Source organism: Bombus affinis, chromosome 12, assembly GCF_024516045.1.
Source record: "Bombus affinis isolate iyBomAffi1 chromosome 12, iyBomAffi1.2, whole genome shotgun sequence".
NCBI classification, from domain to species: Eukaryota; Metazoa; Arthropoda; class Insecta; order Hymenoptera; family Apidae; genus Bombus; species Bombus affinis.
Window position 1 is genome coordinate 9,958,386 of NC_066355.1, and position 24,750 is coordinate 9,983,135.

The window sequence follows — 24,750 nt, forward strand, 5'->3', positions numbered from 1 at the left end:
TGCTAAAACCCTTTTAACCGAATTACATTTAGCGATTCTAGTGCCGCTTTCCCGTCTCTCTCTCTCTCTCTATCTCTCTCACTCCCTCTCTCTTTCTCTTTCTCTTACTCTCTCCTACCCCCAGTCTGCCAGTGGCCGTCGTCACCCCTCATGCGCTTTTCACTCTCAACTCCCAACCTTCGACTCTCTATTTCTGTCCTTTTCGTTCGCACGGCAAAGAGGACGAATGACGACGACGACGACGACGACGTCGACGACGACATTGCGCTAGCTCCGGTGTAGTAGGAAGTCGTGGTGGGGTTGGAAAACCAATGGGGCAGGATTCCGAGACTTGGAACGGCATCCCTGAATTCTTGATTCTCTTGGTAAACAAGTGCTTAGGTGATTCACTGCTTGTTCGCTCCTATCGGCCGTCGTTTGTTTCTAGACGCCATTGCGTTTTGCGATTCTACCTCGTTTTCCGGTCTAATGGCTTTCCGTGACTAACGGTGGATAAGGTCGCTCGGCAACTCTCGTTCCTATTTCTATTTATCTTTTATTTCCTCTTCTTTCTTACGTTCGCCCTTGCGCCTTACTCTCTATCCCTGAGTCCATAATGTTTCGTAAAAGAAACGAATAGTATCGCGCAATTTAGTCGCTACGTTAATTAAATCGCGCGGGTAATGTTACCAACGTCCTTCGAATACTCCGACAGATGAGAGAACGCATATTTAATCGAAAAATCGAACGAAACGCGACTTACGCTTCCACCTGTAGCCTTCGCGTATAACTCAACCTATCCGCTAAATATATGAGAAAACAGATTCGTGAAGTATCAAAAATCCGATAGAGAGAAAGAGAGAGATCGAAACATAACAGGATTACTAAAAATTATATATTGGAAATTTCAATGCAGCAGATCTATGTATTCTCGTTGATGAATAAAGATCGTGGCGTAAAACGATTGTACGACTGACGAAGGAATAATCGCGCGAGCGATGACGGGAAATCGAAGATCCGACTCGTCTCGTTCGCGGATCTCGCGACGGATTCCATCATTAGCGCTAACAAGGTTGGCCCAAGGCTACAAAGGGGACTTCACCCTTCGTCGGACTAACCTCTATGTATACATACACAGGCGTACAAACACGTGTAGAGATGAACACGAATAGAGAGAGAGTATATGAGAGCATACACACCCCCGAGTTGTAGCTTGGTCCCTCTTTGAGACAAGAGGGGATAATAAGATCTACGACAATCAACTCAAGAACGACGATGCCAGGGACGAGAGAAACAGAGTGAGAGCATCGCGAGATGCGACCTATTGGATGAGCTGCGAGCTGATACTTGTCACGTGATATTCACATTTCACTTTACCGTGAACCGGCTATTTATCGATCGATCGAGGTGTCGAGAACAAAAGTGAGCGCCGTACGAGCCACATTTTTACCGAACGCGAGATTGATCGAATCGTGGAACCGAAGTGTCGATAAGGTTGAAATAAAATAAAAGTTAAAATAAGTGCGATTGAATTCAAATTGGCGAAATCTTGACTCGCGCGTTTCTCATTTTCAATTCGTACAACGAAAACGAGAACATAACGAGAAACGAGAGGAAGATAAAAAGGAGAGGCGAGTAATGAGTACGAAGCTTGTATATTGTGTATAAAGCGAACAAACACCGAGAAGGGATAGCACTAAAGGAACCGAACAAGTACTCGCTTTACGTATAGTACAGTGGGAAATTGGAAGGAGCTAACCGCATCGTAATCAATGTAAAATGGCGTCGGAAACATAGAAGGAGGAACGAGAACCGCCTTCTGAAATAGCACCGCTGTTTATTAGATTATCGTTGATCTTGTACAGGAAATAGCAAAAAATTGTCCAAATCAACGAAGCATCGTTTGCTCGAGTATTTTAAGAAACAGATTTTACGTTAACTGGTACTTCGTATCGTACGGAGACTACAGGGGAAGAACATGATATATGTACGTATAATTTATTTAAAAGTTACGTATATAAAATTTACACGGTTTACCGAAATAAATAATAACTTTTGGATGAATCAGCCGCGTTCCTTAAGGGCGTAAGGTTTTTGGACTTTACTTGCCAAAAACTATCGTATATTATAAAGAACGATATTAAAAATTCGGTGTGCCGAAAAACGAAGTTATCGACATCGATAGATTTTCTTCTCAAAAGTTTAATAAAGATCTTTCCGTGAAATTGTGTATGTATGCACATATTGATTTTATCGCTCTTGACAATTGAGTTAAATATAGTTTCCTATATTCGGCGCAGTAAATCACAGAGGGCGCGAATAACACTCCAATTCTTTACAAAGTCGGTATTACAGATATTCTCTATTTTATCCTTCATCGATAACAACTGAGTTTCATTGCTTTTTCTACACGTTGGTCGGTATATTATCATTTAAGTAGTTAAATAGAAAATTAAAGATATAGGAATAGGCAAAATGCTAGTTGTTACCAGTGATAATAGATGTCGCCGTAATACTGTGTTTTCTTCAATAGATAAATCTATTTGTGCAATTGAAATATGATTCGTAATTCAACGTGTTTTCCACTTCTCAAGTGTGTACTTCGGTATCTGGATAGAAATATTGTCATCTTATAAAAGCAGGTAATGTAGTATCTAGATTTTATATAGCGTATACACCACATTTTAACATTATTCGCTGATTGTTATTATGTATTTGAAACTTTGTTACAGTTTCCAAAAAGCGTTTTTAGTAATTGTCTTGCCAGATTATACGTTATATGACAAAAGTCACTTTGTTGTTGAATTAATTACTTCTAGGATAAGTGAAAATGGAAGGTAGCTGTGTCATTATGTATTGCTCTTTAACATAGAAAATGAAGATAGAGGCGAAGATAGTCGTTTTGGGTTCACAAGGTAAATTCTGCGTAATAATAAACATTTTACATTTTTCATTTTCTTTCGTTCTACATTTCGTGTCTATACCTATATACGTTTATTCCTCGAAGCCGTGTATAACCTTGTATAGCTTTATTAAAGAATATTTAGGTTAGTCTATTGTTTACATTGATATGCTCAAACTACTTTGTAATACCACCTAATTCTAATTTGTAATTTTTCAGGTGTCGGTAAGACAAGCATGATCATGCGTTATATTGGGAAAACGTACAACAGTCAGGTGAATCCTACAATTGGAGCATCGTTTTTTAATTGCAAGTTAAATATACAAGATACAGGAATAATGCTACGGGTACAACGATAAATATAAAATTATTTCTCTTTGTTCTCTATGTTTCTATTTGTTAGAACACGTTAAATAGCTTTCGATGTTGCTTAAGAATTTGTATAAACACTTTCGAGACAAAATAGAATATAATATACTGAATTTTCAAAGATATCTTTATTAAATTATTAGAGCTGAATACTGCATGGCTTTATTTGTTTTATGGGATATAGGTTTGGGACACGGCAGGACAAGAAAGGTTCAGATCAATGGCACCAATGTACTATCGAAATGCTAATGCAGCTATGTTGGTATTTGATTTAACTCAGTACAATACGTTTGCAGCAATGAAACGATGGGTGACGGAACTTCGAAGAAACGTGGAAGAAGCTCTGGTATTAGTAGTAATCGGAAACAAATCGGATTTAATAGAAAAGCGGCAAGTCAATGCGGAGGAGGGTAGACTTTACGCTACGAAAATTGGTGCAAGCTATCATGAAACGTCGGTTCTTCAAGGCGAAGGCATTGAGAACGTATTCTTAACCGTTGCTAGAGGTCTCCTTGAATTATCTTCAACCGATCGTAACTCTACACCAATAAGAGTATACGAATCGACAAACTTAGATCCTAACGATATAGACATATTATGTACACCGATTATCGAGGAAAGTGCTCAACGCCTTAGTATCGCTCACGGAATGCAAGAGAAACCTTATGCCTGTTGCTAGCCTTCTTCCGATACCTTATTTCAATGATTTTATGAATATGGAATGATATGTTCTTTGTAATTATTTCTCGATAACGATTTAAGATAAGATCACAACCTTCCTGTTGTGCATAAATACGAACACGAATCAATGCGCAGATTCTTATTTGATTTAAGAAAATATATGTCATTTGTACATTTTTCTATAACTATGTCTGCCTTTCTTATATATCTAATATTTTTAATACATTTTTAATAAAAATAAAAAGTATTTGACGCTCTTTATGACACATTGAGTACTTCTGATACGATATATGTGATCATACTCATAACGACATCAAATAATTGTGATATTTGAAATGAAATTAAAAATGTAATTATTTTTTTCTTCGTTCGACGAGTTGTGGGTATAAAATTTATTAATGTAATTCAGTACTAATCATGGTAACTAGTTAATGTTCATAATGAAACAAATAAAGGAATTTTGTGCTCATAAGCACAGAATGATAGTGGTAAGGTGAGTCATTCCCTCTTTGGGCCAGGCTTCGCGAAGCGTAACGCATCCCAGCTTTGTTTATGTTTAACTCGTCTCACTTCCGTTACATAAGCATTTCTTTAGTACAGTACCTTCGGTTATGCCGTTATGCCTCAGATAGTTCATAGTAATGATGATTCACTGCATAAGGAATTCGTTTGAGAGATTCCGTTTAACGTGATAATCGTTTAAAGCGATTGAAATTGTATAGCTCATTTGATGCAACGATGCCGTGACTTAAGAATATCGATTTTTGGAAAAACAAATGTGAACTTGAAAGCAAATCTTACAAGAAATTATTTTTATCATAAGTAAGTAAATTTCGTCTTTTCCAAAGCTCTGTATTCGTTACAGTGTTAATGAAATCCGAAAGCGTTTTGTATAAGATACATAATATATTTATAAAAAGTTTCTATAAGCGTTGAAATATTTTTGCGAGCCGCTGTATATCAGAGGATAAATTTAATCAATTACATAAATCCTGCATCCTTAATTTCATTTCAGGTATGTACCTGCAGCGTAAAGTTGTATTGTGCGAGTAACCCAATTAGCGGCGTTCATTCTGCGCGACCAAGTCGCGTGAATAAACGCGAGAAGAAAGGAGCGCGTTATTTGAACATCGTGATGTACATGTAACCAGGAGAACAATGTGCCGCAAGTGCACATTGAAAGAGTTTCTTCGTGTCTATGAGTAGAGATCCGCGACAGAAGAAGGAGAAGCAACGGGCAGAGAAACGTTTCTAACGTAATAGCGGCTTTGGAGAACACTCTTTACATTTTGTATAAGAGAGCATTACTGTTCGTTAGTATTCTCAGTCAAGTTTAGATCGTTGAATGTTACAGAAACCTAACTAGAAAACTATCACATTTCGATTAAAGTATCTAGTGTAAGATGTATGGCCGCGTTATCGATAATGTCATTACGTTTTATAACAATAGTGAATCCGGTTATTTGCCGTTCTAACCGATCGAATCTTTATTTGATTAATCCTTCGACCAAAAATATAAGCAAATTATAATCATTCGTTAGACCGATGCTAAAATGTTTAGACCGGTTTATATATCTTTGCCACTCGTGTTCCAAATTTTCAGTATTCTTCGACAATGTTCACATACTCTGTGTCTTACGATTGATAATCGTTTAACACCTACCGGGAATGGTAATTCGTATAGTAAAACGTATTCGTAGAAAATGTGTTTCTGTTGTAAATATTGTAACGATAAAAATAGATCTTTTGATTTAGATTGTTTTACAAGGATATCCATTGGTTCTAAGTTACCCGAAATGGACATCGCGTCACGAACTAATGCCATGAGTTTAACGGAATGTGAAAAAGATTGCTTAGGAAAGAAGCACGATTGCAATGCGTTTTCATTTGGGTACGGGATATCGTCGATATGGCGAAAAAATTGTTTAAATCAACGCGACGTTTTATCGAGCCACCGTGGCATTTTACCAATCGATATTATCTTCCCTTTCTTTCACTTTCTTTTTCTTTCTAGCGTTGGTGTAAAGGGTAACAGTACTTGTCTAATCAGCCGACAGATACCGGCATTAGAAAATTTAGAAACCGATCAGGAGTACGATGTTTACGCGAAAAAACGACGGGATTCGATATGGTGCGATTTTGACCGTTTCTATAAAAGTTTCGTACGCGAAGATGAAAATCGTTCAACGAAAGCAAATAAGCTTATTAGCAAGGGATCCATTGTAAATAATGATAATCCTTTCTCAAAATTAATACCAGAACCAATTTCGGTATTAGTACCACATAATACGCTAACATCTTCGAGGTAATTCCCCTTTTTATTCCTATCTTTACTTTTAACGATAGAAAATCATATTTACCATCGGCAAAGAAAATATCCACAGTTTAGTGATCAGTAATCTACAGTGCATCGAACGTAACAATTTAAAGAAATTATGTAAAATGATATATTTCTGAAATTTCAAGAAACAAAAATGGCATGACGAATCATGGACGCATTGGTAGCTATGGTTTGCTTATTAATCACGATCAACGATTTCTTTCCGAGGACAATAACCGTAGTGTTCTGGATATTATTGGAAACAAAAATAAAGAAACATCGCCAACACCTTTCGGTAAGTTGCAATATTTTATGCCCCACTATATATATATATATACGCTGCATAAATACATTACTAATAAATACATTTTTGATAGTGTAATTAAGCAACTATCGTTACCATGATTTCTAAACATTTCTATTTTACGTGATAATAATTGCTCAATATAAATAAACGTGCTATAAGGTTCTATTTTCTTAGAAGCGATGGCTCATCGACAAAAAAGTACTGAATGTATATGTAAATGACCAATTTTTTCGAATCATACTACAATTAGAATGATCGAGCTAGCTGAAATAATAGCATCTTGTATCCTTGACGAATCTCGAAGGACGTAAATAATAGAGCTTGCTTAGTTTTAAAGTGACATAATTTTAATGTATGAAAAATTAATAGTAAATTGATAATGAAACAAAATGGCAAGTAAAAAGTATCTTCCATATAGAATTCCATATAGAATTGTGTACAGACTCTATCAAAAATTATAATACAATTTTAAAATTCGATAAATAATATCGAAGAAATTCAATATCATAGCATAAGACTAACTTCCTCCGTTTAATGAACGAGACATGAATATATGAATTTATATAAATATTGGCAGTGCAATAATAAAACAACTAGAAGATAGAAGCAGTGAGAAGCGTTCAATTTGTAATAAATATCAATAGATGCCTCGATACTTACGGTCCTCGCTGTATTTGTGAAGACAATCGTTGTATTTGCATATTAAGAAACCAATTCTTCCAAACAACCTTTAGAAATCATCGTGATGTCCCTCCTCCAACGTGCGAATATTTCCTCCCACTATTACATCCGAAGCACTCACTTTTCTATAAAACCATGCTGGACTTCAATTTCATCATTACTTTTTACACGTTTTGCTGTTTCCATCGTATACAATTTTACACATGTTCGGTATCTCTTGAAGGGTGTAGTGTTCTCCGTTGATACTCAATAATACTGTTAATACGTAATAAATGTAGCTCGATATAGTTAGAAGAAGTTGAAGAAGATTTATGAAGGAAGTATGATCACGAAAATTAATATTTTTGTGTTTGTTACGAAAATCATCGTGGCAAAAAGTACAACGACTTTAATTATTTCGACTAAGAAAAGGGAGGCTTTCTAAATTGGCTGTGTCGGTTTTAATAATTAAAGAAACAGAAGCAAATATGTTTACAAAATCGTGGTTTTGGAGTCTCTTTATCTCACTGCTTCTTCTTCGTACGATTCATAGTTCAACGATCTCGAAGAGAAGTAATAACGATGATTTTCCACGTAAGTTTACAATGATACGACATTGGATTATCCAAATCCTAATTCTAGGATTTTACATATTCGTTTATTAGTAAATGTTACGCAAATGTTCTCGTATTACGATCTGTTAATGTTGCATGTGATATAGGTGTATGTATAGCTTACAATTAAATAAATATGTTTCAAAAATTTAGTTATAATTTGTCATCGAAAGCTGCAACCTGGCAAGAAAATGATGGGATTATTCATCGAGCGTATCGTCAATTGTGAAAATCTACAGGATTGTTGTCGAGCATGTGATTACGAAAAGACTTTTGTGTGTAAAGGTTTTAATCATAGGTATGTGAAAATGTCTTTATATACAATTGCTTATTTTTGACAAGATGCAGTTTAATTACAAAATTAGGGATAAATCGAGGTACAATGATTTTATCTTTTTATAATCATCGTAGCTGTGTGCAATAGAATATCGTAGTGTTATTGAATTGGTTTTTAAAAAAACTATATGCGATAACAAAATTCAACTATGGATTATAATACCATTTTCCTGTAATTTGAAGACGTAGGACCGATGATTCAAAGTGCACATGCGAATTGACATCGACACCATATTTTCGCATGGATACCGATGAACATTTTTCGATTGATTCTTATTACGATTATTACGAGAAGGTTGACAATTGCCCTTCCTCAGCATGGCATGATAACGGTATACCACGTTGGAAAAGCTATGTAAAAAGTTCTCGAGAAAATAGTCAAAACACATGGTTGGATCGTGAAAATGCGAATAAAGATTTCGTGCACACAGATCATTCGATCTATAAAGAGAATTATCCGCTATATCGCGAATCAGCTTATGATTTTTCAAATGGTCTCGCACGATCTGGCAAACCATTTCATTACGAACAGCCTCATGGTAAATAATTCTATTTAGATTATGTTACGATACGATTACGATGTAATTGGAGTAATATAAGACAAAGTACACAAACGAGACAATAATCTATCATATTTTTCTCGTTATTAATGAAAATACTATTTTTATTTCGAACGAAATAGGTTTTACGTCTCGTTATCATGATTTGAATTGGAATCGCAACTGGAAAGAATCGGAGTCTCGCAATCCCCACATCATTAACGACAATACCTTTGTCAACTCTCGCATTGATTACGATAAAGGATACTTTGATGCAAAATCGCCACGTTTCCCCAATTCACGATTAGACCATCCTCTGACGCAGGAATATTCCATTCCTAACGAGAACGAGCAATTTTATGGGAAATTGTACAATTACGGCAGTGCATTCGGCTATAATGATAATTACGTGTCCGTTCCAAAGGAACCATATTATGAAAAACACGAGACATCACAAATGACACGAAAATGTTCAGTGAAAGCTGCCTCAGGTTCAAAATTAAGCAGAAGCGTCTTACGAAAGACTTGCGCGGCACACGATTTTGAACAATGCGAAGAGTTTTGTACCAATGAAACAAGTTTCTCTTGCGAAAGCTTTGCTTATAGGTAAGCGAAAGAATAGAAGAATTTATACTGGTACCCAAGGGTTGGGCATTTTTTATTTGAAATAAATATAACGCCAAATAACGATTAAATAAATCAAATAATAAATAATTTAATAAATATTGAATAACACGAGAAACTTGTAAATACGGTAATTGATCAAATACTTTCGCAAATCACTGCATGTTTAGCTACTCTTGTCGCATCAAACGTTAAAATTCAACAACTCCGTCGTAGTTGAACATCAGTGACCTCGTTCTCACTAGAGAACGTCGAGGTCACCTTTCGAATTATGTTATGTTATTAATTTTATTCTTTGTATCTATATAGATGCAACGTGGCAACCACGAATCCTACTGATAACTGCTTACTAAGCGATCGTTCCTATCAGGATCTAAATTTTTACACGGATCTTGAACCAAATCGCGATTACGATACCTACGTATTAACGTCAGATGCTAAGAACTGCTACTTAAAAAAGTCAACAAATCGATATCCTTTGGAAGAATGTTTCTCGAGGATCCGAAGTGGATTTACCATGCCGATGGATGTGATGAAGAAATCGATATTTGTTAGTGATTTTGGAGAATGTCAATTTGCGTGCACCACGTCGCAAGAATTTGTTTGTAGAAGTTTCGTTTTCAAATATGCGATGGACAATCACAAAGTGTACAGTCATGAACGCGTATCACCTAACTGTTTCTTAAGCGATTGGCCGGCAGAAGAAATAAATCCTATCGATATGCCAGATATGGATGGTGCTGAGTTGTATGAAAGAAATACATTATCTTATGGTTGCGAAACGCATCCTTCGTCCCTATCAAATTCGAATGCAATTACTCCCTACGACAAGGGATCCTCTCAATCGCACATGGACGAACTTTGTTATTCTGAATATCATAGACCATGCAAATTAATGTCTCACGCAGTGATTTCCTCGATGCGAGCTGTTACAAAACAGGATTGCCGTCGGAGGTGTTCGACGATGAGAAACGCCGGTGTGGTACCTTGTATGTCGTTTAATTACATGTGAGTACTTCACTTTCGGTGAGTATTAATATGTAGTCTGCGAATGCTTATGCATTTAGGGGAAATTGAAAAATGCCAGAATGCAAAGAATGAGAAATCACTCTTTGTCCGGTTGTAGCACGATTACAGTGACATCCGCTATAAAATATCCAAAGTATAGTAATCATGATAACATTTAGTAGGTGAAATAAATCTTTGCTTGGATTCCATTTCTTGAGTCGTGCCCATAAAACCAGGCACACATAATAATTTGCATAAACATCCGCAGTCTATTAGTATAAGTATGTATAGTGTTGAAAAAGTATCGTACAATAATGATTAATTTCATTCGTAGCATTACTATCGATAATACACGGAGTAACTGTTTTTTAAGCGACATATCAATACGAGATCTAAGGCCAAATCTGGACTATGTTCACGATAATGATCACACATTATATACATGGAAAGATTTTGATCCATATTGTGGCTTAATCGCGAATGCTTTCAATACGACAAATGCACCAACGTTTGAAAATCACGATCAGTCACATCCTCCTGAGTTCGGTTATCCGAATGCTCAAAGAACACCCGAGAGCGAAATACATCACCCTCATGAGCCAGCTTCCTATCATCCCACTCGATGGAGAAATAAATTTCGACCTGATGAACACGATTACAAACATAAGTTAGCTAGTGGTGACAACACATCCCCTCCTGAACCTGGTACTTTCGAATATGGACTTAACTTTTTCCATTGTAAGTATTTCGATGACCTTATGTTGTCAAAGTCGACATTCTGAATCATTTTTTCTTGTACATAATCGTTGGTCCTCGCTTTCAAGTATTCGAAAAAAATTTCAGTTACTTTTACGTTAAAATTACACTATATTTAGGCTTAAGCGCACGCGTTTGTATATAGCTGAACCTCGACCGACATAAATCATTAATGATAATTATTCTTAGTATAGATGAAAAAGGAAAGCCAATGAGTTATAGGTTGAACTACATTAACATAGCTATCCATTAATTTTATTTGAATAGCAACAAACCAGCTTCCCCCATCTCGACGTTATACGGTAAACGGTTCTCCTTGCAAAAACGGCACCGTCTGTCAACGAAATGAGATCACTGGATTCTGGTCTTGTGAAATTGAAAATGAATATGGTAATTGGGATTACTGCTGCGAACCTAGTCATCAATGTGGATTTTCACAAGGATATCATCATCCTTGGTACGATTAATATCGATTGAGTTAATTCCATTTTATTTCCATTTTTCTTCGTTTTCTATCATTAATTGTAAACCATACAAACATAATCCAAATTTTAAAAGTTATAGTACAAAAGTTCTCTAATAAAAATATGAAATTGCAGAGATTCATAGTCTAGTAATAAATAAATAACTAATTAAACAATCTTATAGGTGTTATGTGGGTCCCAACGAAGATCAATGGAGACCTTGTAGCGAAACATATTATCCATATCATTTTGCAATGGATCATACAAGTTATCGCCAATCACCATTATATACCGCTCGTCATTGGCCAGTAATTTACTTCCACGAAACATCACCACCAAACTGTTCTACCAATAATCCTAACGTTAAGGAGTCATGGAAACTACAGTGATAGAATCTTTCAATAAAAAAAGAAACCTATCCTCATTGCCGTTTTCGCATACAACATTTATAGTGTTTTCTTTCTTATATTACATGATTTTAGCCATTATCAGAATTTCCTTTAGGTGATAATAACAGTAACAATTATTTTCTTTTCAAATAACAAATTCGAGATAGAAATATACTTTATGAACATTATATATTTCCATCGCAATTCCGTTGAATTAATAAATGTATAATTACGAAGTACATAACATATCTTTGTTAAGATGATACTAGTAGACTTATAGAAAAATACAGAGTAGTACACGGAATCTACCCAGATAAATAATCCTAATTAATTTCAAAGAAAATAACTAAAATGTTCCGTGACTTGGGCAAACAGTTCCTTATTATGTATATGTATGTATATTGTATACATATCCTGATATAGTCATGTGTATAAGATTTAATGACAAAATGTCGAAAAGATAATTACAATTTATTATGAGTCGTAGTAGTATCTAAGTAATAAATTTATCTGAATGATTTATGCTAAAAATTTTGTTTTAATTTAACAAGTACATATGTATGTATTTACTTACTTATGTAAATACGTATGTACTCTGCATAACCATAGGAAACTGAAAATTTGATACGCCAACTAGTGACAGCAAAACTAAACTACTGAGAGTAGGTCGAGTATCCAGTATCCATATTATTTCATATGATCATCAATGTTTGAATGGACACGTTGTGAAAAACGAGTGCTTTTAAATTTATTTAATGATTTTAAATTGATTAAATTGATTATTGTAATAAGAGACAGATAGTTATTTAAGCAGTTATAAAAATTAAAATGGAATTTTCTGCCAGAAAAAATAAAAGTAAAGTATATTGCTGTGTGTACGGTTGTAACAGTCGTGCATGTAAACATGACACTGTCCGTTTTTATCATTTTCCCCGTGAAAATGAAAATTTAGTTAAATTAAAAAACAAATTAAATGAGGAGGAAATTATTGACCGCTACAGTGCATGGGTGAAAGTTCTAAAAATGGGCAAGAGTGTATCATCGTCTATGAGAGTATGCTCATTACACTTTACAAAGGAAGATTTTATCCCATCAAGTAAGTATTATTGTAATTATTTATAGAGTTGGAGATAAAATTCACAATTTTTTAAAAGTCGTGTCAGGAATTTACCAACATTTTTTCTTCTAGATAGTCGCATACGTCGTTTAAAAAACACAGCAATCCCATCAGTCAATCTCCCGAGTTCTTTAATTAATACACAGCTTAGTAAGTACATCAACAGCCGTGCAAGCTTCTGAACGAGAGAAAAGATTAAATAGAACAGATCATAGAGAACATTTTTTTAATTAAAAAAATTAGAAGCTGGCGATTATTTGGAATATAGATAAATCAGCTGATTTAAATAAATGAACAGAAAGACCAAAGGACCTACGTTCAGTAGTTTGCCATCTTACCACCAGAGCATGGTCATATAATAAATAGATCTCGACACTCGCTAGGGAAAACCGTCCGAAAATTGAGTTATGAAAAATCAACATGGAAAACAACAGAGTTCTCGTTCTTGCGAGACAGATAGAAGTGAGTAGAGTGTCCTGTTTTTATTTGAGACACTTATAGCATGTTATGTATAACACAGAGCATAAACCTTCATGTCTTCCATGTTGATTTTTCACGACTCAATTTTTGGACGATTTCTTTTATGCTTTTGGTATACGAGTGTCAACACTTGTCTATATGATTGGTGCACTGAAATCTAAGCCACGCCTCCATTGAGTTTCCCATCCATCACAGAGGTCGCCGGTGTTGCTCGTAACTTATATTTTCGCCATTGTGATTCTATCCATTATCTGGTTATCTTCGGATAGTCGCTGCTTTAATCATTATTATGTTATCGTTATCACTTTCGTTAATACAACAGCATTGAACGTGTTGTGCAGTGCTGTTCATCATTGTCACTGGTTTCATTATGGCGACGCCGGTGACGCCGCCATCATAGTTCATTTTTGAGTCGATCGGATGGTATCACATAAACGAAGTTACATGTATAGAAAACCCAGCAACAGTTCACTCATTATTTTAGTATGAAACCCATTTTAGTCTGAAAAGTGTGAAGGTATTGTTAACGTTCCTTGCGGAAAAGCAGGCAAAAACATACAGTAAAATTTTACTGAAGTTAAATGTATGTTACTCCCTGTAGGCAGTTCTGCACATTGTCAAAAAATTGTTCATACCACAAAAATGCCGAAAACACGACTGATTACGCGTTCAATAACGAACAGTCGACCACCTCACATGACTTTAAATTTGGAATGTTCAGAAGAACCTCTCAGTGAAGCACAGTTAGTGTTACGATTAGAACTCAAAGAAAATTATGACAGAGTATGTTTTATTTGTTTTCTTTAAACAATTCTCTTTTTTTTGTAATTTTATATGGTAGACTCAATTTTCCTCTAATTTATTCACTTATATACCTATAGGTTGCTGCCACCTTGGAGGAATTGGTTAAAGATCATGGAGGTAAATTGGTATGCCAAGCAGGCAATGTCAACGGTTATCAATATACATTGTAGGTATCATTTTCTACATAGATGTTATCTTTTTGCAATTGCTGCTCTTTTAGCAAACTCAGTGTTTGTATCTTCTCGTATACCAGGCCTTCAAATCCTGCTCAAGCAACGGTTAAAAATAATTCACAACCTATTGTCAATGTAGTAAGTGTTATGGATATTATAAACAATATATATATGTATTATACAATTATCATTATGTCTTTAAAAAGTGATATTGATTACAGAATCAAAATAAAAACCAATCTATTAAATTGAATGTATTAAATAATGCAAATGGATCTCAGGGTAACATACAATTGGTTGTGGATTCACGAATGGGAGTTATTCTTGGATCCGTTGCTCAACCTCAAGGTAAATAATTGTTTATGATTGTTTATTTTGCATATACAATAAACCAATAGTAACAAATAATAAATTTTAGGAACTTCTATGACCAATGTTTCATCAGGTTCAGTCTCTACTTCAACATTAACACCAAATTCAACATCCACATCTACAGCTACAACTATATCTACCATTGCACATTCTCAAACGGAAAATGTATAAAAGTTTCTCATTACTTTATTAAGCTCTAACAAGTTCTATTTTGAAGAAAACTTATTTTTTCTTTTTTACTTTTTTTTGCAGTATAAGTATACTCGTTCCGGACGCAGAACAAAAGTGCTCGAAGTGCAGCAATCCGATATAATAGAGGAAGTATGTTATGCGTAAATATCGTTTCACTACCCGATTTTTTTACTTTTTTTTTTTTGTTGAACTGATCCCATCTTACTCTGATCATGTAGCCCACGCTAGTACCTCGTGGAAAACAGAAATTAGGATGCTCGACACATGTTGTTACACCAAGTAAGTACCATTTGATCACTTTGAAATATACCTTCAGTAAGATATAAAGCATCTACAAATTAGTTATATGCTAATTACGTACGCTAGACACATAGCTTCTGCAAATTAAATTCAATGTTTTAGCTACAACCAGCCCACAAGGTGTTACTAATCTCAGAATAAAAACTGTAAGTAAACAACAGGTTACACCGACAGTGTCATCAACATCGGCTACGATAAATACAACTACAGGAACGGTATCACCAACGATAACGGTGTCGGCAACAACAACAAAACTGGCTATTGCAAAACCAACTGAGCATACAAGTATTGGTGGAATATCAGTTGGAAAAAGTGCAGGTTAGAGGAAGAATTTATGTGAAATTAATCTCTTTATGATTGTCACGTTGATTGCTCTGTATTGACTGGGAAATCGAATTGACGTTAGAGATAATTTATTTGCAGTCAATGTAGTAGATAAATAGAATTTTTCTGCTTTAATTCCAATAATCTTTCACTTTAGCTTGCGACCAAATTGACGAAGCGAAGAAGAATCTTCCAGATGGAAAGGAAGTAACTTTCAACAAAATAAACGGAGGCAGGACATTTCCTTCGTTGGTCATCGTAGCCAGACCGAATCTTCGTACAAAGGATATCGCGCCAATAGTAGCTCAGAAAGAAAGATCGGAGTTAGGTACCTATTAACATGGGTGTGATTATCGGTTGCCACCCTTTTCTTTATATAAATTATTAATGTACGTTTCAGATTTGAAAGTCAAGAGTGTACTCATGTACTCGGCTACAAAGTTTGCTGAATGGTTGATACAGCAAGGGTTGGTAAAGTCTGAACAATTTTGTACGCAACATAATAATAATTATCAGAGGAAATTGAAATTAGGAATGTATAGTGATCCCGGTACATTTCCATATTCGGGAGGATACGTTTGGATTTCAGAATGTTGTGCAGATCGTTTTGTTTCCCTCTTTTCCGGTTCAATTTTTCAGGGTGCTACATATACACCTACCATTCTTTTAAAATTAATTTATCATTGGGCATGTCAAACAAATGTTCAAAATGTTATTTCCTGGGTGAAGGTATCAAATGTATATGTGAAAAATTTTTATACACATTTACGTAGTGTTTGTACTGCCGCAATTTGCGATAAATTTCGTAAAATGGGAGGTAAAAATTCCGTGATACAAGTTGGTGTAATTAGCTTAGGTACAACATCGCAGGACGGAAATTTACGACAAGTTAAAGTCGAAGTGCTTGGTGTATTGCATTATGCCACACTTGATTTAAGATTAAGAGCATGTGATCCGGTGCAAGATGGTGATAGGTCGTATAAACGACGGTTCAATAATATTTTACACCCATTGAAGGAGTGGGTACACCCGGATACGAAAATTATGACCGACTTCACTGTTGATAAAAGCACTCTTGAAGAAATGGGTTTTAATCATGTTACACAGTCAGCATTTTCTGATCAGGGTCCCCGAAATTTTATGAGCAATTATCACATTATGGAATATTTAAGAAAAATTGTCCCGAGAATGTTTCAAAATACTCTTAGTTTGCTTAGTAGACAAATGATACAACAATTTTTGGACGAATTAGTATGGAGAGAAATGTACGGAACGACTGCTGCCCGAGCATTTGACAACATTATCGAACATATCGCAGAGCAAACTGGAATCGAATCAAACGAAAGTCTCATAGATCGTTTGAATAAGATAGGTGCTAATCCGTTTCATAACTGGTCTTACTCAAATACGAATTCACCACCATTGACACCGCTTATGACGATAAATAAAGAAGATTTTTTTTCGGGCTGCGAAGTTTTGATTCCAAGTAGTAGCAACATGAAACAACAAGAAACATTGCCTTCCGTTCAAACAGCGAAACCTGGTCCGAAGAGGGGACGAAAGAGAAATCCAACAACAGCCATTAGCCCAGAACCCGAGGTGAAAAAAGCCATCTACGATTCGAAAGGTATCAGAGAAACAGATAAGGAATGTAAAAACGATCAGATACAATTGCAAGAATTTTACTATGCTACTATGGAAGGTGATAAAACTCTTCTTTTAAAAGAACATAAAAGTTCCCTATATTTTAAATGCTTTCTTTGCGCTGCAATATTGCGTTCAAATACAGATGTAATGGAACACACTATTGGCCATGTGCCACCACAAGTACCCGGACAATCAAATTCTCCTGTATGCCGGTATTGTTGCACTGCATTTTCATCTCAACATCAGATGATCACACACGTTACGGAATCACACAGCACTTTTGGTCATTCTGACAGTGACATGGTTGTTTGCGCCATTTGTGAACAAAAATTCGGGAACACTGGTCTCCTAATTAATCACTTATCGTCGATGCATTGTCCTTCGGAGATGCCTTACCGATGCGAAATTTGCGGTTATCGTACTTCCAGTCATAAAGACGCTATTGATCATTTCTATCGTGTTCATGAAAAGGGCGAAGGGTTACAGTGTCCTTATTGTTTAAAAATAATAGATTTTGCAAAAGAAGGCAACCCCAACGTTACCAGCGTTCACGCATTCTTATTACATATGCAAAGACATGTTATCAGAAGGGAACAAGGACGTGGAAATAAATGTTCCAGATGTTGTCTTTGGTTTAATCAGAAAAGTTCATTAAAAAGTCATCAAAGGCAATTGCATGATTCTGTGTCTAGTACAAAGGTTGTTCCGTATTCAGTTGGTAATAACGGAATAATGATTTCAAAACAACGATTTCAAAATAGACGATTTGAAATCGATAGTCCAGTTACGGAATTACCACACGATGAAAGAGTTAAAAAATGGATCACTGGTCCAATTACGGTGAACGTTCCAATTGAACATCTATCCTGTAAAGAATGCGAAGAGGATATAGATGAACAAGATCATTATCCAGGCGAACAAATATGCCAATTGTGTCGCTACGTAACTTGTTGTTGGCGTGCGTTTAAGGAACATCAACAACAAATTCATAACGAACGACCGATGACCAGTTTGGTAGTTCCTTCTCCTCTTATTAATATTCCATTAAATAAAAAGATGCGATGTTCATGCGGTTATGCAACAACCGATGGAAATCAATTAGCCACCCATTTGATTAAATGTAACAAAGTGTCTGGCTACCCGGTTGAGGATACAGCACCATCCGGAATGTTAAACAGTTTAGGTTTGGTACCAAAAAATAACTCAGATGAAATTGATATTGACATCAAAAGGACTAATTTACTATAAAATAAAACGAAGTGAAGTACAAGTTTTTGAATTAATTAGGCGTCGTAGATGATAAGTTGTATAACTGTTTAGAGAATTATCCAATATTTCAAATCGTTCTAAGTTACATCTGTGTAATTAGTACGAGATAACAAGTTACTTGAATAAGAATGTTATAAAATATAATAAAATGGAAGTGAATCTTATAAATAGTATCGATATTGTATCATGTATCAGTACATTCGTTTTCATTTTTATTGCTTATTTTCGTATTCTGTTATTTCCATTAAAGAAACCAGAGACTAAAAATTGTTCTAAATTATGTTCAATGAACATAATTTAAATCACCAACACTTTATATACGACATGCAATCTGTATTGTTTAGAAACATTGCTAATAATACTACAATAATAATACAATAACACAATCATTGAATTATGTTGTATCAATATTATTAATACGATTATATTGCTGAGTTGTACCTTTATATGAAATAATAAATTATTATTACATGAGAAGATACTACAAGTTTAAAGCGTGTATCTAAGTATATAATTCTTTATATAGTAATGTTGCGTAGCTACAAAAACTCGATATTTTATCGTTGTAGCTATTCGGAAAAATATATTCCAGGAATTTATTTCTTTGACTTTTTAGACTTTCAATACGTTTCAAATTTCGAGTTAAAGTGAAAAGCGTTGAGTACAAGTAAGATACAGAGAAAAGTTTGTTTAATATACGTAATGCAGAGTTTCGACGTCATCTATCACAATGAAGCTAGTTACAGGAACGGGTTAGTGAGGATATGGAGCTTCTGTTAAGTGGGAACTCGAGCACTACTTTTATGTGCGTGTGTGGACATTGTATATACAAAGGTATACATATAAAAGTTAATTTTTTTCTTTAATTCTTCTGATATAGAACGAAGTACAAAATTTATGCATTTTTCTAAAGTTTTATTTAGCAAGAGTGTTTTCGGTAATTCCACAATAATAAATGTAACATACATGTATCTCCACGTAATCAACTATATCAATACAGTATACAATAATAGTTAATAGAACGCAGAGAGTTTTATTTTCAATTGAAAACTCAAGAAAAATCGTAAACTATTTGCGTTAACGTATACTAATTCATTATTCTGTACTTATCTATATTTCTAGCAAGCTATTAACACTTGTTTTACGTCATTTAACGTCATCTATTATCAAGTCAACACTAAAGAACGCATTTACTAAAACAAACTCCACAATGTTAATTGATTCAGATTACCAAAGATTATAATTATAATTACAATCATTGCCATTAGAAATATTATTTAAATACCTAAACATAATAAAGCAAAAAGAAAATATTGACCTAGTTACGATTACAACGATCGCTACCAGTGTGTAATTGATTGTTTTAGTAAACATTTTAACGAAATATTTTAAATATTATAAATATATCTTTTAATTGGGATTATGTTTAGAATTATGTTTGCACATCTCATTATAGATACAGAATGATATCAAAGTTTCATAAATCGTATCACAAGTTGATGCTTTATTTAAACTAATCTTTATTGGGAAAGTAATGAATTTGTATACATCATGTAAAAAATACAAGTTAAACAAAAATTAATTATTTAAGACAAACCAAACACTAGTTGCGCATCGTTACATATATAAAATATCTGTATATGTGTATATAGAATAATACTTACAAATGATTTTAAAAATGTATAATAATACAGAATAAAACGCGGTAAAATCCAATTTGATACAATTAACATTGAGATTTATTAGTAGTAAATTTCTTTTATAATTTGACGTTTCATAGGTTTATGTAACTTTTAAGCCTTGATACCGTCAAATTTTTTACGTGGGAAGCTTCGTCAGCTGTTCATATGATCTTAACATTGTATTCAAGAGAATGAATCGACATTTCCGCCCGCAACCTGTTATGTTGGCGAACTACATATACCCGACTATCAGTTTCGGTTTGTTCTGTATTTCTTCGTTTTTCTCCATACATCTTCATGTCTCTCTCGCTCTCACACTCATTCTCTCTCTCTCTCTCTCTCTCTCTCTCTCTCTCTACATATATATATATGTACGTACGTATACATATAAAGATATCTTTTAAATTTAACGCCAAGGTTGTATAGTGCTGAAAATGTTATTTTTGACATATTTTACATACTTTACATCTTTCGAAGTCGTTAATTTCTAATACAATAATTTACTTTATGATCATAGCGAATTGCGAAATGAAAATTTTGAATTTTTATATATTTTTTCGTGAAATCCTAAACTGGCGATTTTTCTTAGTAGTAAATAACATAAACTAGCAAAGAAAATAGAAAAGAAAGAAATTCCGTTTATTATTTGTATATAACCTTTGGATTGTAATTTATTTTTCGTTCCGATGGTTGTAGAACGTATATGTTTCCGTTTATGTACTTGTTAGCCCCTGTAATTAAGAAAAAGGCAAAAAAGAAAAAAAGTATAGAAAAAGATAAGAGTTACTTGAAAATAGTAAAGCTTAAAAGCTTAGATCGACAAAAAATGGACTGATTAAAGTGATAATATTTACGCAAAAACAAAAACAAAAAAAAAATACCTGTGCGTTAAATTTGAAAGAGAAAGTCGAGCTTCTGGTTGACTACTCGATGGCATAGAGCATGTAGAGATTGCCAGCATCACTGCCTGGTGGTACCAAGGAGTGAGTCGGCGGTAGTACAGTGAAGCCCAAAAACATGAAGGTACGAACCAGCATTGCTAAACCATAACAACAAAGTGTTTTAGACGAGAAGCTTTTCTCCTCATAATCATTTTCATTGGAGTCAAAGAACGGTTGACGACAAGTACCTCGATCCGCTCTGTCTTTACGCAGACAAATGATGATACTTGTACATCGTAATGTTTCTTCAGCGTATTCCAGGAGAGACACGAAACCTTCTTTCGAACCTTCGGGTAAAAGGCAGCTTGGCACGCGGATGTAAAGACAATGACGCCATACTACAGTTTCCCATTCAACGGATGTGCTTTCCGTCAAATGTAAAGTAAATGTCAAGCGTAATGATTCGCTATTTCGCACAGCTTTCAATAATTCATCCTCCTAGTAACATGATTGGAATTATACATATAAACCTTATAAACAAATATAGAGAAAATTTAAATATAGAAAATATAATAATACTTTAAATAGTATAATGATGTAGAAAAATATTTTCATCTAATATAATAATTGTAAATACGTACTTGAACAATGTGGGAGCTCACAGAGAGCTGACTCTGCTTGATCCCCACGCCGCGGCTCTCTGTGTTGACTGTAGATACAGACAATGCGGCATGGGGCACATCAGGACCACCACAGAGGCCCCACACCCAACGTTATACAATAATGTTGTTGGAATCTAGAGCCTTCTTCTAAACTTTCGTCCATATATTTACTTGACATGTCACTGTAATTCCATATATTCCGTCAATTCATATTTTATATGCTTAAAGTATATATCAGTTATAAAATTTTATTTGTCAATTAAATTTTATTGTGCTCACGATTAGTTATGTTATCACTATTGTCTGATATACTTTTATTACAATAATGTCTGAGTAATTAATTTCCTTTTTTTAGTTATCTATCAGGTTATTTATATTTTTAAGTATTTTAACTTTCTTTGTATATATTTACATTTCATTTCACAATGTTTTAAAAAGATAAAAATTATATTCTTTTTTCGTTTCTTGGAATCTTGTACTTGCCGCGCGTATGTGGCGCGTAATGTATTAGATAAGGTATTCATGGAAAATCATAAAATTTCGAACTCAAACATATTAATAAAACCGGTTGATGTGAAATTGACAAATATATCATAAATTGAAATTAATTATAGAATAGTTCAAAGAAGCTAACAAACACATGATTAATGTTAGCGATAGAGAATATTTTTCAACATATATATATAGCATTTCTTCATATATACATATATATATATAGCATTTCTCGATAATGAAGTGAACTTATTGAGGAAGATAATTATGATTAAGACTTTGTATGCTTAGATACGCTTGTAAATTTAGATATCACTGTTTATTGTAAGTACATTCGTTATCAACGAGTTTCTACTAAGTACATTCAAATTTATCTTTGCACGATTGTGAAACGAGGAAAAAGAAGAGATTAAAATTGTATTGCGGATATTTTTGTTCAGACTGCTAATTATATAAAAACTGAATATGCATTTTCATAAAGATTTGTAGTGACTCATTTCGTCTTTCCGTTCGGTTTTATACGATTGGTTATCGTTCGCACCGTAATAAAACTAACGCAATTGTCACCGTGGAAAATTGATGATTTCACATTTGTTATTTAATGCTTGAAAGATGTAATTAATTACTATATATTTTATTTATATCGTTACAGTAAAATTAGTTTGTTTTGACAACTATTTTCTCCTAACTATGATTTAATATTGAAAGTATGATTATATCATGATTTTATTCCACACATGCCAACTTCTAGACTACAATAAGAATTATGTAAGAAATCTCTATGCTTTATCTATATATTACACATATACATCTAATGTACGATTATTTCCGTTTCGGTATAACAGTTTGTATTAAATATATACGATATTGCCAATTAGTAAAAACTGCTGTAATATTAATGCAACCTCGATTTTTATTCTTATGAAAAGGAATTTATTCGGTTGAAATAAAATTGTAACAAAATTTGTTTATTAGATTTTTGTGCTTTACATGTATAGAAGGAACAGCTGACACGTACAATGTGTCGACGCATACGCGCCGATTCTACGTCACGCGATGGATGTTCACGATTCACGTGGCAGCGTATTATATTATGGAAATAATACTTTCAAAAAATTATAGGTCGCGTTAAAATTTCATTATCATTTTATTTTCGCACCATTAATTTTAATTAGTTCCTATTTATTCTATCGAATCATTTTACTCCAAAATATTATATCTCTTTAATGTATAATTTTGTTTATAAGTATTCCTAGCATACAAGAGAATATAACAGTGATTATAAAATATATTATAAATCCGAAGATTTTTACTATTATCAAGGTAAATGATAGAATCGAAAGGTAATGTGAATTATTAATGCGTTGTTTGCATATTTCTGAAGTACCTCTGATGAAATCTTTATTCATGAAAGAAAATAATGATTTTCGACATTTGCTATTAATATAGCTTTTATAAGAAGTTTTGGTTGAAGAAAAATTGTAAGGATAACATAAATTCCAATAAATAGAATATAAAATGGCGGTGATCAAGCAAAGGCAGAAATGGCGCAGTAGTCGCACGGTACTTACCAATTGCTGGATATTAAACTTGGCATTATTATGCCTTTTTTAGTACTTCCACAATTACTTAATGGTAAACCGGAGTTAATACTCATACTTCTTTCTTCGTAAAATTTTGGCGGCCGTAATTTTTACTTTTCCACAATGAAATATTCGCTAGACCAGCGATCACTATCCGATAAGAGTATCGTAGAACTACTAACACACCAAGGTAACCGTGCTACTCAGGCGAATGAAACGATACTAAAGCGCTCCTCCTTAAATGTCGACTTAATTCGATTCGATTCGAGTTATATCGAATTGATTCAAATCGATTAGATTTTTTCATTCACAACATTCCATTTACACAATTAATAACTATTAATTTGTATTTAGAACAATATTAACATTTTTATATGTGAATTAATATTTTTCGGGAATGAGGTGTTTATAGATATATTTAAAAAAAGTACATGTCCCGTTTTTTATTTCAGATAACTAAATGCATAAAGAATATTTAAATTTTGTATTTAGGTTTCACTTTAATAAATTTTATTTTCGTCAGTGCATAATTCTTCATGTTTATAAATAACAAGAAAGGATATTTCCATTTACATACAACTTCTAAATGTATACTGATATATAAAATTAATGACAAATATTAAAAATAATTACTCAAATTAATACATATATTAAAAGATTTATGGGATGATTAAATCCTTTCCTTTCTTTAAATTTCACATTAGTTTCAATTTTGAATATTCTCTTGTATGAATCCTTCACATCAAGGCATAATATATTATGTTATATAAACAAACAAAAGGAGATTGGGGTTATTCTATCCTTCTAATAAAGCATTATATTGG

General features: G+C 33.8%; 3 protein-coding genes across 4 annotated transcripts; 2 read left to right on the forward strand and 1 right to left on the reverse strand.

The window, feature by feature from the left end:
- The first annotated feature begins 1,777 nt into the window (after nt 1-1,777).
- On the forward strand, nt 1,778-4,116 carry LOC126922391 (ras-related protein RabJ). Of its 2 annotated transcripts, none has more exons than XM_050734949.1 (5): nt 1,778-1,966; nt 2,513-2,621; nt 2,799-2,894; nt 3,101-3,228; nt 3,435-4,116. In XM_050734949.1, the coding sequence occupies exons 3-5, from the start codon at nt 2,855-2,857 to the stop codon at nt 3,927-3,929; spliced, it is 663 nt and encodes a 220-aa protein (XP_050590906.1). In that variant the 5' UTR covers nt 1,778-1,966; nt 2,513-2,621; nt 2,799-2,854; the 3' UTR covers nt 3,930-4,116. The 2 variants fall into 2 exon arrangements, with proteins under 2 accessions (XP_050590906.1, XP_050590905.1); XM_050734948.1 differs by having other exon boundaries at nt 1,784-1,966; nt 2,712-2,894.
- An 877-nt stretch (nt 4,117-4,993) lies between these two features.
- LOC126922786 (uncharacterized) lies at nt 4,994-20,913 on the forward strand. Its single transcript, XM_050735647.1, has 23 exons — nt 4,994-5,602; nt 5,687-6,236; nt 6,398-6,546; nt 7,986-8,130; nt 8,352-8,707; nt 8,851-9,313; nt 9,641-10,339; nt 10,674-11,077; nt 11,363-11,552; nt 11,744-11,944; nt 12,586-12,656; nt 12,760-13,044; nt 13,138-13,215; nt 14,147-14,328; nt 14,427-14,515; nt 14,603-14,660; nt 14,744-14,870; nt 14,941-15,059; nt 15,147-15,215; nt 15,305-15,365; nt 15,489-15,704; nt 15,868-16,038; nt 16,111-20,913. Exons 1-23 carry the CDS (start codon nt 5,485-5,487, stop codon nt 18,603-18,605), a joined length of 7,296 nt encoding a protein of 2,431 aa, XP_050591604.1. The 5' UTR covers nt 4,994-5,484; the 3' UTR covers nt 18,606-20,913.
- Nucleotides 19,521-24,156, reverse strand: LOC126922392 (ornithine decarboxylase antizyme 1). Its single transcript, XM_050734950.1, is given in 6 exon segments — nt 19,521-21,039; nt 21,190-21,347; nt 21,438-21,687; nt 21,831-21,932; nt 21,934-22,033; nt 23,915-24,156. Coding segments are annotated over 5 exon segments (654 nt in total). The 5' UTR covers nt 24,001-24,156; the 3' UTR covers nt 19,521-21,039; nt 21,190-21,231.
- Between the last annotated feature and the right edge of the window lie 594 nt (nt 24,157-24,750).

What these genes read in the sequence shown, in the direction of transcription:
- LOC126922391 (XM_050734949.1), top strand. Translation starts at nt 2,855, where the DNA reads ATGAAGATAGAGGCGAAGATAGTCGTTTTGGGTTCACAAG. An exon ending in AGTCGTTTTGGGTTCACAAG is followed by an intron (nt 2,895 to 3,100) that starts GTAAATTCTGCG and finishes GTAATTTTTCAG; the next exon opens with GTGTCGGTAAGACAAGCATG. An exon ending in ATACAGGAATAATGCTACGG is followed by an intron (nt 3,229 to 3,434) that starts GTACAACGATAA and finishes TATGGGATATAG; the next exon opens with GTTTGGGACACGGCAGGACA.
- LOC126922786 (XM_050735647.1), top strand. Translation starts at nt 5,485, where the DNA reads ATGTTTAGACCGGTTTATATATCTTTGCCACTCGTGTTCCAAATTTTC. An exon ending in TATTTCATATGATCATCAAT is followed by an intron (nt 12,657 to 12,759) that starts GTTTGAATGGAC and finishes TAGTTATTTAAG; the next exon opens with CAGTTATAAAAATTAAAATG. An exon ending in AATCCGATATAATAGAGGAA is followed by an intron (nt 15,216 to 15,304) that starts GTATGTTATGCG and finishes CTGATCATGTAG; the next exon opens with CCCACGCTAGTACCTCGTGG.